The sequence below is a fragment of the Hesperophylax consimilis genome, chromosome 13 (genome assembly GCF_061612785.1).
Source record: "Hesperophylax consimilis isolate HC1 chromosome 13, BYU_Hcon_1.0, whole genome shotgun sequence".
Classification (NCBI taxonomy): domain Eukaryota; kingdom Metazoa; phylum Arthropoda; class Insecta; order Trichoptera; family Limnephilidae; genus Hesperophylax; species Hesperophylax consimilis.
The window spans coordinates 17,449,872-17,469,436 of NC_142848.1; the positions used below are offsets into that span (position 1 = coordinate 17,449,872).

The 19,565-nt window shown below is 35.9% G+C and overlaps 1 protein-coding gene across 2 annotated transcripts; it reads left to right on the top strand.

Moving 5' to 3' along the window:
* The first annotated feature begins 243 nt into the window (after positions 1 to 243).
* LOC149418531 (general transcription factor 3C polypeptide 1) lies at positions 244 to 17,870 on the top strand. 2 transcript variants are annotated; one of them, XM_089638831.1, is made up of 12 exons: positions 244 to 849; positions 4,202 to 4,332; positions 6,652 to 6,790; positions 7,249 to 7,406; positions 8,502 to 8,691; positions 10,546 to 10,684; positions 11,526 to 11,736; positions 12,707 to 15,655; positions 15,813 to 15,951; positions 16,033 to 16,674; positions 17,384 to 17,477; positions 17,711 to 17,870. In XM_089638831.1, exons 1-12 carry the CDS (start codon positions 574 to 576, stop codon positions 17,830 to 17,832), a joined length of 5,190 nt encoding a protein of 1,729 aa, XP_089494957.1. In that variant the 5' UTR covers positions 244 to 573; the 3' UTR covers positions 17,833 to 17,870. The 2 variants fall into 2 exon arrangements, with proteins under 2 accessions (XP_089494957.1, XP_089494958.1); XM_089638832.1 differs by lacking the exons at positions 244 to 849; positions 4,202 to 4,332; positions 6,652 to 6,790; positions 7,249 to 7,406 and having other exon boundaries at positions 8,552 to 8,691; positions 10,580 to 10,684.
* The last annotated feature ends 1,695 nt before the right edge of the window (positions 17,871 to 19,565 follow it).

The following is a 19,565-nucleotide window of genomic DNA, read 5'->3' on the forward strand; positions in this document are numbered from 1 at the left end:
GCTCGTAAAAATGTGTATAAGACATTATAAACATATCAAAATATTTGAATGGTAAAACTGACAATACGCTGCGTTTTCTCGTGAGTTATCTATATTATTAATTTACAAAACATTTTCAGTGCTGTGAATAGCACCATTTACATGAGTGAGTGCACATCGGGAAAAGTACATTTTACAGTAACAACATTATTTCTACATATTGTCCAATATTGTCTATCAATTCTTCCATAGAAAATAGAAAAACAAAATATTATTGAACTGTCAATCTCGAAATAACTAAACTTTAAAATTAGTCCATTTTTTTGTTTGTTTTCTAGTTTATTTGCTGCAATGATATCTTGACTCTCATTTTATTTCAAATAATAAAATTCTTTCGGATGTGTTACTGTTAGTGTTACTTTATAGTTTTCGTGTTCCTCCATTTTCATTCGCACATGTCATTCATTTCTCTTTTTGAACGAGTTTCATTGTAACTTGAACACACCATATAAATAAGTCAATCAAATACCAAAACGTAGCAATATTATAATTTGACGATATGCAATGCCGTGTTATTTTTAAGAAACAATAACTATGGCAGAACCTGGTGTAAATTTCGCTGAAATCATCCTAGACGAGATATGCCTCGAGGGACTTGATGGAATAACTCTCCAAGCACTGTGGTTGAGGCTGTCGGATAGGTTTCAATTCGAAGTGCCTGACCATCTGAGGAAGCGCTTCTGGAACATAGCGGTAAATTTAAAGGATGTCAACATCTTCTCCATACCTGAGCCCAGGGAGGACCTTGTCCCCTTCCAAAGATTTATGAATATCAAAGGAAAATATATTTTAAAACCTCCAATGATACAGGTAAATATCACGAAAAAATTAAGCATGCAGTAATTGGTAAACTTGTCGAATTCCGCTGCATGCAAAGTCTCTTTAAAAAAACAACACTTGATTTGAACCTAAATATTTAATGGACACAACTATTTATGTCAAGGTTTTTAGGGTGATAGTTTGGGTTATTTTAAGAAGTTATACATATTTCCTAACCCTCAAATTTATTTATTTATTTATTCACCGGTGGGCTTTTACATGATGTAAATATAAATGTAAATAATACAGTTGTGTTAATAGGTATTTGTTGTAAATGGTAACAATGGTAAAGTACATGGTTTTTTATAAAATAAACTAGCTGACGTGTACCCGGCGTTGCTGGGGGGTTATGCTTAGGAGATAGACAAATACTGTCGCAGACTTAGGAGATAGACATATACCATTGCAGACTTAGGAGATAGACATATACCATTGCAGACTTAGGAGATAGACATATACTGTCGCAGACTTTTGTGTAGGCCTTTTTAAGATATATAATTCCGTAGTACATAATTTTGATGTATCTCATAAGGTTTAGCCAGCGTTAGCAATGTAAGCGCCCGAAAATATTTTTTTTCAACTTGATTACAAAACATCGACTTTTCTCTACTTTCTATAAACATAATATGCATGTGTTATATATATATAAACCTTCCGGAAGAAATTCTCTAAATGATAGTGAAAACCCTATCAATGTCCGTTGCGCAGTTTAGAAGAACTAAACGCACAAACAGACAGACGCCTATAGCAACTTTATTTTATACTATTTGGAGATAAAGTTAAAAAAGTTTAAGTGTACATTTGAAATAGTATAGACAGCTCACTTATTTAATAGTATAATTGTTAACATTTCTATATTGCTTATATATCCCGTGCATTTGTTTTTTTTTGCAAATTAGTTCTTTTGACTCTTTTGTAAACCATATGGGATAAAGAAATGCGTTCAAATTAATTCTAGAAACATAAAGTTCTTTCGAAGTGTTTAAGATGAAATAAAAATGCTGTACTTGATTAATTATATTGTTTTTATCTTCCAAAAATAACCAATCTAATTGGTCAAGATAATCAATATATTTAGGTAGTTATAATTATAGTTAGCTTTAGTATTATTGTGATTGTATGTTCTGCTATTTTTTAGACTCATTTGTAATAGTAATGTCTAACGCCTGATGGTGTTGATCTAGAGCAGAGGTTCCCAAAGTGGTCTATATGGACCCCCAGGGGGTCGATATTGGCTTGCTGGGGGGTTTATGTCAGTGAGAAAAAAATTTGGGGGTCCACGAGATTCAAATGGGGGTACATACGAGCGGACCCCCATTTACCTCAACTCAATATTTAGGAGTTCCGTAAATGACAATACAAATAACACAGTTTACGTAATACTAATAATAGACTGAGAAATTACTTATTTGATATTTTTATGTTTATATATCGTAAAGTTGTTTATTGAGGTATATAAATAGAGTCTACGTTCCTTTTCTCGTCAGAATTAATATATTGAACCAAAACATTGCACATTGGAAGTCGCGAATTTTCCTAGTTTCCCAACTTTTTTTTGAAAAACGTCCAGGTCAACATTTAGATATACTTCACACAGACTTCAAAACTAAGTTTGAAGACATTTTGACTGGAAATGGAATGTTGAAGAATCGGATATCATATGACAAGAAGAACTAATCGGAATAAGCGCTAACAAAGAACTTATGGGGCAGTTCTGTAGGGCCAGCTACAGAAAGAAATTCCCGTTGCTTATCCGCTCCATTTTCATTTAGTGTAATACCTCACAAGGGCGCCCCTGTCTGCACAATGCAAAAACAGAGGAACTATATCGCCACCCTGTTGTAGGGCGGGCAAGGGAAGGGAATCTTTTTACGAAAAAAATAAATGATTATCACATGGGACGTTAATAGTTTTAGGACAATTCAATATTCAGCAGGCAGGGGGTCTGTGGAAAAAAAAAAATTTGGCAAGTGGTCTACGGGTCAAAAAAGTTTGGGAACCTCTGATCTAGAGGTAATAACAATTCGTCCGATTGTTCCACTACTGTCTTTGGGTCAATAGAAAATACTAGGTCAACTTAACTTCGATCGAGAAAAAATGGAACTTTATCTTTTACCATCTCCCCCCACATAAATAGTTATTTCTTGTAATAATTAAGTTGAAATCAACTGCTATTTATAATTTTTTCATATATTAAGCGTGCAGCGGAATTCAACAAATTTATCTAGTAATCTTGTGCACGCTACCAGTTTCCTGGGAGAATATCAATGACGCCGAATGAATCACAGAAGAATCTTTCACTCTGTAAAAAGTTTCTCTAAATGTCACCTTTCACAAAATCACCGCAAACCTAATATTTTTTTGCTTTTTGTACTACAAAGAAATCAATTCTATTAACTACTCCATCTGACTCTATTTTCATCATTATTTATTTGTGTTTTTGTAAATTTTACTGTTTTACCAGAACGTGTTTATAAATTTATAAAAATAGTATAAATCTACCATATTCGCACACCCAGATGAAGAGTAGTACAACTCAAAATACCTCTTTTTTCAGGAACAGCAAAAAACATTTTACTCGTTTTTTATGTGACCGATTAAAAATATTTTTATATAATGTTGTTTGTTATTTTACTAGGATATTTATTTGCTCAATTACTTATCATCAAATACACGTATCACTTGTTTATTAATTAATTTCGTGTTATTTTAGTATTCGTGACTAAATCATTGTTTAATAATTTTATCAACTCAAATTAATCAACTATTATGAATTAGTAAAATTAAAATTACTTACTTTTGTAAACAAAACCGGAGTATGTGGAGTTGATATGTAGAACTCCCGAGAAACAAGACAGGTTCAATCACGAATACCAAATCAACTAAAATAATTCCCGCTTTATGACTGCAGTTAATCACGAATACAAAACTAAGTCGAAATAATCCAGTCTTTGTGCGTATTGACAGCACCTTCCCCTACTGCTGGTATGTCGTAATTGGTGATGTGTTACTGTTGTTGGTGGTGGGTGTACGTGGAGCAACTCAGAAAGACTAACTTACATCGCCATCACATTATTATTGATGGAGATTTTAAAACAGGTGTCTTTGTAGTTTGTGTAGTTTTCGACGCAGATTCCGAAAATCGCAATAACTCAATTTTGAATTATTTCGAGTTGTGATACCCTTTATCTAGGTGTGCGATATGTAGTTTCCCCAGAATAGCTAGTTATGTTAAGAGAAATGATTTTTTTAACGTTTCCTTATATGTAACAATATGCTGGCGTTCAAGAGGTCAAAAACACAAAGCAATCTATGTATATATATGTAATTATTTATTTTACAGGATGATCCTCAACTGGAAATATATCCCTATGAACCCGTGAAGAAAGACCACGGCTCCTGTAAATTCTATGACTCCAGAGTCGACATTACATTGGTCTGCCGCTTGACTTCTTATGAAAAAGCAATAGAAAAGTAATTGTCTTATTACATTTTCTTAATGGATTAATTTGACTATTGAATAATGGATTGAACCGCCCTCTAAATATGTACTGAGCTAGCAACTGGTGCTCCATTCTCCAATCCAGGCCGCTCACAATCCCCGTCGAAAGTACATACATTGGTAGAAGTAATGATTGGTTGATTCTCGTCGAAGGTACATACTTAGATGTCAAAAGTCATTCCACTCGAACAACGAGTAGCTCGAACCAGTCGATACCGACTTGTCTTCGACGGCTGTCAAAATCTAGTCTATTGTATCCACATCTAAGATTGTTTCCTGCACGCTCTTCGAAGGACAAGTTGTCAAGTTGAATTTTACATTTTTACAAAGTTCTTTTAAGGTCCCATATAATGGCTGATTTACTGGGATCATTGATGCAATACATAATGTAGATCAATCTGAAGCAGCTGCTTTGAGACCAACAAGAACGTTCCGCCAGAGGCTCGATTATTTCACTAATTTGACAGGCGTCTTCGTCAGGAATTTTAGCCTTAACATATCCTTAGTACGTCGGCTGGTAGTCATTGTGTCTTCGTTCATAACACCCCCATCCCATTCTTTAGATCTAGATGTAGAAACTACGGTTAGCACAAAAATGACGCAATAGACCATAGATACGTCAAAAATGGTGACCGGATAAATCATCAAAATGATAATTCATCACATCTTTAAAAAGTTATATAAAGTCATGGAAAGTGATGAAACAAAAACTTTATTAACTGGGTTATGTAGTTTAGGTTAAAAAAAATAAAATTTTCATCGTTTTTAATGACTTTATATCACTTTTTAAAAGTGTGTTGAATAGTCACTGTGTTGAATTAGCATGGAACCGTCAACAATATCAGAAACATTGACAATATTCACAGGAACAATCATCTCTTCAACCTTTCCACATTCAAGAATACGTTTAAATGAAACATTTGACAAATTTCATCGAGACTTACATTTGTAGATGGCGTATAATGAATAACTTTTGATCGCTTGTGGAGAATCGAGCCCTGGGTCATTCAGTCTATTGAGCTAACCCTGTAAACCCCAAAGCCATTTTTAAATTGGTGAAAACAAATTAACATTGTCAGAGGATAAATTCAGGTGTTTTTGGGTTTTGTTAAATTGAGCAATATAAATAATCACCCGTATTTGAATCTATACTGAAACTGATAGAGGAAGGACAGAGTGAATTTGAAATGAGTTCTGAGGTACATGCATATACCCACTCACTTATAAACATGAAAAACTTCATTTATTACCATGGTGCGGTTAAAATCAGGCTCAAGGCCAGCTTTACCATACTAATGTGTAAGTGGTAAAACCATGTTCCACCGTATTACTAAACTAACTAAGGTATGTAAGCCTGAAGGTAAAAATCATATTTCATCCAAATGGGGGTAAGTAGGTCCCCCTTGAGCTTGCCTCTTAATATTCCTTTCACCCTTTCCAGTTACACTCAGATATTAGTAACTATTTTTTTTTATACCTATCTTTTTAACCCGGGCATTGCCCATCTTTGCCCAGCAGGCAATCATTAAGTAATGCAAACGGTAAACGAGAGTAATACATCAAGCGTTACTCAAATACATTTTATTGTAGCCCTTTCCAGTAAAATGCACTTTTTACATCCGCACTCACGGCTTGTTCGCGTAAAGGTTTTTTTTTTAAATGGTGATCGGTGGGGGGCAGGTGTAATAATTTCGTCAGAATTGGATAAATAATTTTAATTTAAAACGGGATAATTTTTTAAATGCAGATCGATTACTGAAGAGTTTTTCTAGAATTACCTAAATTTCAGGATTGTGGTTTTAAAAAATCGTTATCACGGCGCCATAATCGCCCGGCGAGATGTAAATCATCGATATTGATTTTTATTTTTAACAGGGAGCAGTGTATTTACTTAACATGATTTTTCATTTACACTGTCACTGTCACTCATATTTAAAATCAATAAATACTAACGAAAATGGCACTCTGCTCGAAATAACGCTCTTGTTTTCAAATTCCCTCCGATGAAGCGGTGAGCGTGTAGTAGAGGCAACAACAATATAGGCGGAGAGAGGAGGCTGGCTGAATGAAGCATCGTTTCATGCAAGATCATCGTCCCGTCTTGCCAAGCTTGCTACGCAAGAATCAGTTTTACCCCCCTAGGCGTGCCAAAAGATGTTTCACATCAAAAACAACTTATAGTCCGCGAAGAAACACACATTTTAGCGGTGTGTATTACTCCCTTCAATGAGGAAGGGTTATAATGTTGTGATTTAACGATTCTCACTTTTAATGGTGTATTAATTGTATAGATGGGGAAATCGTCTAGTGATAGTAGGTGTGCTTGAAGCCCGCTGGAAAGCTTTGGCTCCGTGTTCGCCGCCAGTCTTCGATAACATCACTCGCACACAGTTCAGCCTTCTGGAACGCATTGGACGAACCAGATATAATGTGAGTTTCTTTGTCTTTAATTAAACGTTAGCAGCAAATAATTAGATATAATGTACCCACAACAATTAATTCTGAATGTTTAAAAATATTCTTCATTTGCAAATACGGAAAAATCTTGAGTGAATACCATTCCATATAATCTTTCTTCAATGATTAAATCAAATGAAGTGAATTTGGCATTTGTTCAGGATGCTTGTAGAAACACTTCCGCATAAGATGCTGACGGCAGTTCCATAAGGAAGATGTCACACAAAGGGAAAGCAGCAGGCAGAGGCTGTGCGAGTAGAAACTGGACCTGTAATAATGGAAGGCTACCGAAGTAGCGCAGGACAGTGACACCTCGAACTGCCTTGTTAAAACCATTAGTGCCCGAATAGGAAAAAAAAACTACTTAAATTAATTTTAAAATTATCTTTACGTAAAACATAAAATGTATTTTACTGTTTAAAATGTTTTAGGGGGAGACATCAGTTGCTATACAAGCTGGACAAGACCCTAAAACATTGTTTCCACATCGCAAAATATTATTGCGGCTAAAACTTATTAAAAAGAGACCATTCACCCAGAGGGATGAGAAATGCAATGTCACCTGCTGCAGACTGCTTCATTTACCAAGGTAATTCAAATTAAATATGATGTGTTTTATGTTATGCATTTGAGGCCTATGTAATCCGTTCCACCGGGTGACGGGGGCTGGGAGGGTGGTTGGAAAACACAGGATTGGAATTCCTAACACGGTGTCACATCTACATACTTAAACACACTCTTCACCACAATCTGCACATCTGTCCTGATGATAGAACACTGTAACGCTGGAAAAAGAAGGAGGAGGCGCGACATGCCATAATAACCCAAAAATAAATCATGATAATAAGGATATTAATGAAAAAACTTTGCTGTGCACCATCTCCTGCAAAAAAATACTATTTACAATTAGAATCCTCGCATACACCATGCTGATTGAACATTACTTTGTCCTATCCGATCGACATTTGGCGAGGGTTGTAGAGCTGTCAACTCCAGTTCCTGGGTAGGAAGGTTAAATCATAGTCAAACCAAAAAAAAAAAATTGTTTTAAAAGATATTTTAAAATGGATATATTATACACAATTTGATAGTACCACCCAAGCCATGATCACTCTTGTCCTGGTGAGACTGGTACAAAAGGGGGCACTGATTTGTTAGGATGCGAAAAAGGTTGGAGTTTAATCGACCGGTATACATAGTAACCTAATAAGCCAAAATTGGAATTTAGGATGGGCAGGAATAAAGGAACTGATTTAGTTTTGGTTTTCGTTTCTCGCTTATTTTTTCTTCATGTTAGGTATTTAAAGAAACAGTCCTTTTGGTGTCACTTAAAACTCTGTTTTTAACTCTGATATTCAATTAAAATATTATTACGTCACATTGCTCCGAGGTTATTTACACAAAACACAATAATTTCAGGAGTGAAAACTGAATCCATTAATTATAATATGTATTATAATGAATTTTTTTGCCCAATTGAACGTAATCTAACACGGTTATTCACAAAAACCCCAAGATGTCGACAAAACACGTCAAGCCGTGATCGTGATTTCTAAAAAATCTTTGTTTTTTACAGATTGTTTTTTTAATTATAATGTACCTATGAAAACCCCAGTAGATATACATGAATATAATGTCAAATGATATTTGACTTAACTATTGATTTGTTAATATTAATTTGTAGATTCTATCGGCCCTACATGTCTCACTTAGAGACGACAATTGAACTGATAAAATCAACTTTAAAGAAATGGCCCAACAATATGGCACCCTACCAAGTGGTCAAGCAAGTCATCACAGCGCATGATAGCAAAATGATCACCAAGAATATCCTCAAGCTGAATGAATTCACAAAGATTGGGCGATGCTTAACTGTAAGTAGTTATTAGTCCAAATCATAGATAATAGAATGGAGGAAAACAGTCTATGAACAACTGTCCCTCAACATCAACTTATCTGTACAAGATATTAAAGAAGGAAAGAAGTGAATGTGCTAATACGAGCAATCATGCGTAGATAAAATTAAGTAATTAATAATGTACCACAATGTAATAAATTACTTATTTTAAAATATGTAGGTTATTAATATTATAAAAATTCGGTGACATGTTCGTTCTTTTCTTCGAGATGTGTGCGGAAGATGAAAGCGTGTGCGGACCATTTTGTAATTGTTTTGTTGTGATGCTCGGCGACCTCCATAGCAAAACGGTAATCTCTTTTGGTTCGGACCCTGGGATCGCTGGTTCGAAACCTGACATGAACAAGTATATTTTTTTGCATTTGTATTAGCTATTTTTTAATTTATTTTTCTACTAGTCCAACCGCTCACCACAATCAGGAGCCAGTGGGACTATGACATCCCCAATTGGGTTTTGTTGTGAGGTTGAAGGTATTGGTGGGGAGAAGGAGATGGGGAAGAGTAAGGGTGGGAGGTACCACCTGGCTATTCAGATCTGGTCACCAAATACAGGGTCCGGATCCAGGGATCACTGGCTCAGTATCTGAATACATGACTCATCTTCTTCCCCTCTCCACTCGCCTCCGCCCTTCTCCTATTGGTTTTATAAAATTGCTCATTCCGTAAGCTATGTATAAATAACAAGCTAATGTTTCCTGGATAACACTGGAGTACCCTAATTGCAGGTTAGCTATAGAGATCTTCTTCCCCTCTCCACTCGCCTCCGACCTTCTGTTTTATAAAATTGCTCATTCCGTAAGCTGTATAGAAATAACAAGCTAATGTTTCCTGGATAACACTGGAGTACACTAATTGCAGGTTAGCTATAGAGATCTTCTTCCCCTCTCCACTCGCCTCCGACCTTCTGTTTTATAAAATTGCTCATTCGGTAAGCTGTATAGAAATAACAAGCTAATGTTTCCTGGATAACACTGGAGTACACTAATTGCAGGTTAGCTATAGAGATCTTCTTCCCCTCTCCACTCGCCTCCGACCTTCTGTTTTATAAAATTGCTCATTCGGTAAGCTGTATAGAAATAACAAGCTAATGTTTCCTGGATAACACTGGAGTACACTAATTGCAGGTTAGCTATAGAGATCTTCTTCCCCTCTCCACTCGCCTCCGACCTTCTGTTTTATAAAATTGCTCATTCCGTAAGCTGTATAGAAATAACAAGTTAATGTTTCCTGGATAACACTGGAGTACACTAATTGCAGGCTAGCTATAGAGATCTTCTTCCCCTCTCCACTCGCCTCCGACCTTCTCCTATTGGTTTTATAAAATTGCTCATTCCGTAAGCTGTATAGAAATAACAAGCTAATGTTTCCTGGATAACACTGGAGTACACTAATTGCAGGTTAGCTATAGAGATCTTCTTCCCCTCTCCACTCGCCTCCGACCTTCTGTTTTATAAAATTGCTCATTCCGTAAGCTGTATAGAAATAACAAGCTAATGTTTCCTGGATAACACTGCAGTACACTAATTGCAGGTTAGCTATAGAGATCTTCTTCCCCTCTCCACTCGCCTCCGACCTTCTCATATTGGTTTTATAAAATTGCTCATTCGGTAAGCTGTATAGAAATAACAAGCTAATGTTTCCTGGATAACACTGCAGTACACTAATTGCAGGTTAGCTATAGAGATCTTCTTCCCCTTTCCACTCGCCTCCGACCTTCTCATATTGGTTTTATAAAATTGCTCATTCGGTAAGCTGTATAGAAATAACAAGCTAATGTTTCCTGAATAACACTGGAGTACACTAATTGCAGGTTAGCTATAGAGATCTTTTTCCCAATTGCAAAGATGAAGAAGCTATCAGTTCGTACAATGGATCTGAACGCTACGTTCGAGCTGTCAAACTTTTGGAGCAGGAAGATAATCAAGAAGATCAGGATGTAGATGAATGGGGTAAGTTTATTTAACTAACACATAGTAGTTTTAACTGTGACAATCTCACTAGAGTCCCAACTGCTCCCTGCTAACTGGAGCCATTGGGACTGTACCATCCCCAATTGGGGACGTTGTGAAGCTGGTCGCTGTGAAGAAGAAGAATAAATCACAATGTATTTACTTAGAAATTTATCCTAAAAGGAAAATGATAAAATAGTCTAGTGATAAAAAAACAGGATCATTGTTGTTTTATTGACTGCGAAGTCCTGTTTTTACCTGACCATTTTGCAATTTCTGTTTGTTAATTTGATTGTAAATTCCGTTTCTAAAATTCTTTCACTAAAGATATGAATGGGGATTTTTTACAAATGAATTTCGGCTCTGTAACTATATATGTATATAGCAAGTAACTGTATACAGCGAGGGCTCAAACCTAGAAATCACTTCTGTCATATGAAATGACTTTAGTCGCTTCCCTCAGGCTGTGGGTTAAAGTTTAAAATTTTTATACATGAATACGAAAAAAACTAACTTTTGAACTTTTAAACTTTTTATCAGTATTAGGACGGGTTTTTTCGGAGAATTTGAACAATTCATCAAATTTCAACGTTCATTTTCAAGTTCTGTGAAAGATTTTTTCAAGTTCTGTTTTTATTTCAGTTTTGTCAAGAAACTAGCCTACATTGATATAATAACAGAACTTGAATAAGTCTTTCACAGAACCCGAAAATGAACGTTGAAATTTGATGAATTGTTCAAATTCTCCGAAACAACCCGTCCTTAGAATCATTACTTACACCACTAATTTCAAAATGAAAATTTATTCCAAAACAGAAATGTTTATTTTTTTAATTTCCAGAAGTGACCGGTTCCAGTTATGTGGGTGAATCCCTGCTGCGTCAGGTTTACCTGTGCACGCGCGAGGCGGGCCCTGCGGGCATCACGCAGAGGGAAGTTGCCGAGAGCCTCGGCCTGGACTGCCTGACAGCCCGTCTGGCCCTCAAGTATCTGGACAAGAAGTGTACCATACACAAGTCCATGATTGATATCAAAAGGCAGAGAATGAAAAAGTACTGCTTTATTTAACATATTCTATTATTGTATTAAGATCAATACATTTGAATGTGCAGCGCACAAATTTTTTAATTGTGTACCTTGAACGTTTAATTAAAAGACCTAAATTTGTTTAACTAATCATCGCCGTGCTGCAGGCGTAGACAGAGGAGGTAGACAGCCACACAACTTTACCTTGGCACAAACTCCTTGCTTCATTCACATTCAAATATCATCTCATACATACTCTACATGCATTTTTATCAGGAAAAATCAGTTACAATTTTGAACATTAGAGTTAAAATAATTTTCTGTTAAAATTATTATGCATGTTGTCTGGAAACTCGTAGTGCAAGCGAGAAAATAGTGAATGTACATCGCATTTGGAATGGATTTTGTAGTATAACTTTTTTTGATTTGAGCTTTCATTATCAAGCAAATTGAATCAAAAGTTGGCTTTTTTAATATCAGCTTCTTATTGTCTTATAAATGCATTGAATCATAGACCTGGCTCCAAAAGTTTCTATAAACTTTTAGTAGCAAAAAAGTTAAAAGAATGAAATGAAATCTAAATGTTCAGATCGAAAAAAAAGTATTTAGGATATCTATGTGATGTAGATTCACCAGCTTCCCACTTGTACATACTATGAGTTTCCGTGCACTATCTGTTTTTTTGTCTCCCCCAGACTTCATGGACAAATGCAATGTAATGGCCGGTTTTAATAAGTGGTTGGCTATTGCCGAATTGTACAGATGGCCAAGTTTGCACACTCAAAAGTGTTTTGAGGTCCTTACCGTAGATGGTCCGTTCTATCTGGTGTACATAAAACTTGTCGCATACTAAAAATCCGAGTTTATAAACTCCATCTGTCTAAAGAGGAAACTTGGTATTTGCAGGTCTCCGTCTTAATCTTTGTTTGATGACAGTCTTAACTGTTTCTTTCCTCTACGTACCTACATTCCTAAAATCTGATTTTTTTATTTTAGATTTACTTGTCCAGAATTCGTAGGGCTCAGCGTGGATGATTTTGATGGTAATAGTAAAAAGCGAAAATTATCTACCGACTCTGAAACACCACAAACTGCTCCGAACAATAAAATAACACCAAATTTAATATTGAACAATATAAAATCTGAAAAAGACAACCATAATGCACTTGAAGCAGAAGCATCAACAAGTCAAACGGTGGATGACACCTTGACTTTAAATTTACTATCAGAAGCAAGAGATAAAATGACCCCAACAAAATTACGCCGAACTCATTTCATTTTAGAACAACTTCGACAAAGACACATTATTTATGATACGTCAAATATTTTGAAAATGTGTAACCAACAGGAAAAACAATTGGGCTTAAAGAATGGATTAATTGATAAGAAAACAATTCTGCGAACACTCACCCGATTGGAGAGCCAGGGGCTTCTTAGATTAATAAATGTAAAACTAGAGAAGTGTGCGGGGCCCAAACTAACTTTCATCTGTGAGCCCCATATAGAACGTAGCCACACTTACATCCAGTCTGTAGTGGACCAAGCTAATATGGTTTACTTATCCAAGTCTTCCAGAAAATTACCGCAAGAAAGTAAGTCCAAGCAACTCTCACTCAAACTTGCAGAAGTCAAAAAGATATATGGATTTGTACCAAAGTTCTCCAAAATGCGTTCTCTCCATGAATTCTTGTTCTATATTGTATACGGTCATGAAAATATTAAAGGTGACATAGGGCAAATGGCACCAAAATCACTAATCAACGATCTTTCAGATAGTGAATTGTCTCCCGCTTATCAAAATGCCCCAGAAAAGTACTTGTTTGTGCCCCCGGTGGCGGAGCACACAAACTGGCCCCGCGGCTGGATACTGTTGGCCGACGTCCTGCTCTGCATGCCCCTGCATATCTTCATGAAGATAGTCCGAGTAACCGTCTTCACCCCCGTTTTAGTGGACTATGTCAAACACCCACTCAAATGCCAGATTTTAATCAAGAACTTACCTATAGAAATACAAAACCTTTTATTCTTTAAAAGGCGCCATGTCTTTTCAATATACGAAGTAGTAGAACGTCTTTGTTTGTTTGGCTTGGCTAGATTTGGTCAAAGAATTATGAAGGATAAAGATAAAATATTTATATTTATAAATAGAACAACCAGTTTGCTGGACACTACCGGATCTTCTCCTTCTTACGTAACAATCGAGGACAAAAATTATAACCGAGAATTCTTCGCTTTCCAAAATGGAGTCGACATTAGTAATTATTGGAATCGTTTGCAGATTGTTTGCTTGAACACTCAACTAGGATTCTCCAAACAGTTTGTGGGGACTCAAGTGGAAATACAGAGTGCGGAAGCTAAGATGTCCAACGAACTGAGATCCTTCACCATGGAGGAAGTGACGGAACTAGACAATGCAACCGTTCCTGGGGATGCTAAAGGAGCGGCCGGATTGGACTCTTCTCTATTTGCACATATTAGAAGGTCTTGGCTAACCTTGCTTCCCATGAAACCCATCAAACGAAAACAAGCTGAAAAGATAGCCTCTCAGATGGCCACCGTTCCACGCAAGAAACCTAAAATAGCCAGGAATGTTGTACATCAGCGTCAAAACCCTGCCCTTGTTGCAACTAAGAAGAAGGGGAAACATTTTGTTCGCACAATAGCCAAGCGAAAAAGTGCCAGGGTCAGGAAAGCTTTTTATGACGATGTAGATAAGGTGGCTCTAAAGAATCTAACTACCCTACGAAGCTGTTGGCAGCCCAAGGAAGACAGAATACTGCACTTGTGCAAGACTGCCACTGGAATCATGTTCTCCAACCCCTGCCTGGCCCCTTCTACCATCGTCCGGGACATGCTGCACATGGCCACGCGAGTAATCGATAAAACCTCAGCCGCATGTCGCCGACGTCTACTCTATATGACCAAAAATTCACAAATATCTCACCAAATTAAGCTCTGCTTAGCAGAGGTCAGGCAAGACGAATTTATTATTAAAAAGTATTCTCACATTTACAATCGCAAGAGAGTGGTAGAGTCGTCTCCCAAATATCTAGATTTTGTGAGAGAATATAAAATTCACTTTATCGAACTAGTTCAATATTTGCACAAGCACATGTACGGGAAAACTGACACAAGCTTGAGCTCAGTTCGTCTTCCCAACTCCTTGGATGATTTGAATCAAAAGTACAATATAGATATACCAGAACATTCTCCGTCTCCAGATACCATGTTGGAACCGCAGACCACTCTTGAAATAAATCATAATGCCCTCACTTCTGTGATTCATAGTGCTCTCTCATGTAAAAGTGGAAAGAAATCGCAAGCGTACCAACTACTGCAAATATATCGTCAGTTTCCAGAAAGCCTTCTCCGAGAAACTATTCTGAAAATCAAGTCTTCCGGAATGTTTGCCATGACCAAAAAGTACAATGTAAATGAGCGAGTGTCTTCATACTCAACGTCCTTCCATTTATCTCAGTCCTACCTCTACCAGCTGTGCACCAACACCCCCTACACCATGTTCTCCGAGATATTCCAACACTGCATCTTCATGATGCAGAGTGAATCCAGGAAGTTCAGTCCGGAGTTATTGGACTCTGGAATAACTGCCTTGCTCACAGAGCTTACCTCCAACGGGCTCGCAGAATTGGAACTTACTTTTCCCGAAAACCTTCTAATCATTGACCCGAAAAATGTTGACCAGGTGGAATCTGAAAAAAAATCCCCCAGTCAACCGAAAAGTTCTTCCGCGTTTATGGATGAAGATAAACTACATCCTTCTAGGATGTCTTTCAGTTCTTTGCAACTGCCAGACACTCCGGCCCCGATGACACAAGACTCCCTGGTCGTCAGCTCTTGTGAGTTGAGTGTCACTTTGAACAGTGACTTGAGTGAGTTTAATTTATCAGAAGATAAAATCAAAGAACTCACCACAAACTTAATCAGGTATTTTCATCATATACCTTCCTATCTTATGCGGTTACCTCATTTCTGGACACAGATTACATGTTGTGATATGTTTAACGAATAACTCTCCTTTATTTATTATCGTACCTTACACCAGCTCAGACCAGCTGCTTCATTATTCTTTTTTTTCTTTTAGGGATTCAATTTACCCAACTGACCCATCAAATGTAGCTTGTATGTCAAAGTTAAAAGATTGTGATGTTAAGCTTGCAAAACGAGTATTTAATTTTATTTATAAGGCCGGACAGGTGGGCGCCCAAGGCAAAGATATTAAGGTAATTCTATTTTAGAAAACTTACTTAAACATTCTTACTTCTATTATAATGTGTGTATTAATGGTATCCTCTTTATTGCAGAATACTTTTTCCTCTTTTGACCTGTTCACATTAAGTAAGGTATTGGTAGCCTTAAAAGAAATAAACTTTATATTCCGCATTGGCATCGTAAATAGTAGATGGGTTTCAAGAGAACACTTTCAAGATTGGTACATTAAACTTGACTTCGAAGCCCCGAAAATACATCACACATCTAGGGAGGACAACGACATGGATTCTGAAATAGATATTGGAAAGAGAAAACGAACGGATTCTTCGGATAGTCCTAAACCTAAAAAATTAAAAAGGGGATCAAAAAAATGTGCTATCAAGCCTAAAAAAAAAATTGGAAAGCATCTTAATAAAGATGAGGACTCTGAAAGTGGTGATAGTAAAGAAGAAAGCGATGAAAAAGTAAAAAGCACAAGTCAAGAAGAAAGCGAAAACAGTAAGGTGAAAAATGCAAGTAATGAAGAAAGTTACGATAAATTAAAAAGTATTAGCACAACATATTTCTGTCCAAGCCCGTGGATTTCACCTGATGGAGTCTTGAACCTCCGTATTCTGTGGAGATGGGCAGGAGCCATTCTGGGCTACCTGATATGTCACCCATTGATAAATCTATCACTGTTGCAGCAACGTTTTTCCTATATGACACCCTTTCATATACGAATACTTGTTGAGGTAATTATATTACTTAGTACCATAGATAATATCACTGTATGTGTCATATTCACCCATACTATTACCAATCTCATCTACCCAAAGCGGCGCCCCCATTTGTTTCAAAACATCTATCTTTCATTGGCTCCGCCTTTCATTGACAGTCGGCATGCTTCTATACTATATCTCCCATTGTTTCTATTATCTATGTTTAGTAAACATTCAATAATTTATTAATTATCACTTCTGTTGTCGATTCATTGAACATGGAAGTATGTATAATCTTCATTTCACTGAATCTTCATCGTTATCTGCCCGCTAATGTATTTTAATTGCCCTTTTTTTGATATTCGTGTATTTTTATAAAGCGTAATGCTTTTTTCCCTGTAGATTGTAGAAATTTTATAAATACTTTCTTTTCATAATTACATACTTCCTTCTCTCTCCAAAAGGTTTTCGTGCACATGTGCGTGACAATTTTTACAACCGTGCTTGGCGCTCAAGCACATATAACTCTAATTCCATCCATGTTGGAATTTTTTCCGATGTGATTTTAACCTTTATGCTTCGAAAATTGTATAGAGGACAAAATCAGAATCGCTTGCGCTAATGTCACTGTAGATTCTAATTTTTATTTCACAAATGTAGCCTCTGTGACAGCTTATGAAATGAATTGTTTATATATTAAAAATATTGTTTGCGTAATGTGTGTTCTGTTAATTTTTTTTAGATAACAACCCATATAGGATGTACAGAGATGTATCTAATTCCAAGAAAAAATACATCTCTTTGGGATAATGAGAGGTGCACTACTATCGTTAAGGGTATGTTTATTTAAAAGTTACTGCACCTATAGTCCCCTTTGGGCTGACAGATTACGCTATACGCGTTATGGCTTGGCCTGTTTCAGCATATGATGATATGCTGAAATCGGCCCCATCCACGAGAACTTAGCGCGCTTATAGCGTGGTGTGTCACGGGCATAAAGAATTATAATGTTAATTTGCCACGTAAAAAAATTAAGAATGCATTTCTAATAAATCTTTTTTTTTTTCAGAAAAAGTATCAATATTACACTCCAATGAAGAAATCTTTGTGGAAATATCTGAAAATGCTATTGTCAAGTTAGCTCTCTACAAAGGGTTATCGATGAAATTTCAAAAAGCAGCTAAAATCTAAATGGTTTCAATATATGTAGTCGTAATTACATAATACTTTACACATATTTTAAAAACTGTATTTAAATAAAAATTGTTGAGTAAATATTGTTCTATTTATTTGGTAAATTTATTGTTTACTTTTTTATGTGAACAAAAAAAAAAGGAAACAACTAGCCCCATAAAATTTTCAGTAACATTCGAATTTTTCAACATGGCATCACTGACAACGACTCTTCCGCTGTCACCTCAAAAGTTCAATTTTTATCTTAAGTAAATATTTTTTGCCATAATTTATTATTACATTTTTATTAACAGAGTGAAAATAAATAATACATATTGATAAAAGTAAGCAAGAACATCAGTAAGTATACAGCAGACAGAGGGTTAATATTAAAAAAATTAAAAACTTATAACGATGTATATATACCGACCGGTCCAATGACGATGTACATAAATATGTTATTTCAAATTATCTGCATAAGGATAAGTATATAATACATGTTCCAAGCTGTTAATTAATACCTCCCTAATTGAGAATAACTCGTGTTTAGGGAGGGAATAGTGGACTCTGCAATGCTTCGCTATTGCTAATGCCTTTCTCAGACATCTCCAACTTCTTTCACCATTCACTACTGTATACCACAATGTTTCTGTTAAAAAACTACATTACATCAATTCGACTATGTATCTATTCCGGTGCAGAAATATTGCGTTAAGTATTCCTCGGGTGTCACCGACTTCTTCTTCTACCATTCAAACCTCTCTCTAAACCCTCCTGGCACTAATAAGAACAACTTTGAAATTTTCAGCTCTATCGGTCGACCACTTTTCGAGTTTTGCGAGCACAAACATAGGCAGACTGAATTTTTATATATATGAAGATTGAGTTTACTAACGAGGTGAAGAGAATTGTTCATTTGCCATAAATGTTATATATGCAGTAAAATTTGTTCATCATCCAACGGCATATTGACCATATTGGGACTAAAACTTTTTCCACTTATTTAGATAGTTCACAATAAAATTATAATCTATATAAAACCATAAAAAGTGATTAATTTGAGGAAATATGGGGTGCAATACTGCACAGTAATAATCCTTCTCAAGTATGCACAGATGTCACAAATAAAAATTAGTATGCCGATGGGTTAAATAAATTAACAATTCTAATTTATGGAGAGCTCCTTCCATGAGTTTCTCCTTATTCATACATTTCAATTAGGCAAGTTATTTTACTAAATGGCTTATGTTAAGAACAAAGGCCAAGCGCCAAGGCCTACCATTAAGGAGCTGCAGTCAGTTGTTAAGGGTAAATGTAACGTATGTAATAATCTATGCATTCATAAATGGCCTAAATTCAATTATTTTATCAAAATACACTTTTTGCAAGTTATGCAAATATTAAGACAAATTATGTGTTTGCGTCCGTGCATATTCAATATGAATAAATAGTTTTTGTACACACAAAAACTATATGCATATTCAAAACCATATGGTTTTTCAAAATATTTTCAAGAATTGGGTTTTTAGTTGGGGAAAATGCTGGGATTCTGGCATTTCTTGACTATTCTATTTTTAAAGCCTGAAGGAAAGTGAAAATCTGAATATGACTAGATAATAAAAAAACGACGCTAATTTTAATAGAATTTTATTTCATTTTGAAGGTAAAGGAACTTGTGGGGAATTTGAAAATCTCTTCATCCCTTATATTTTAGAACATATGCATTGACAAATCTGGTTCACATCACATTT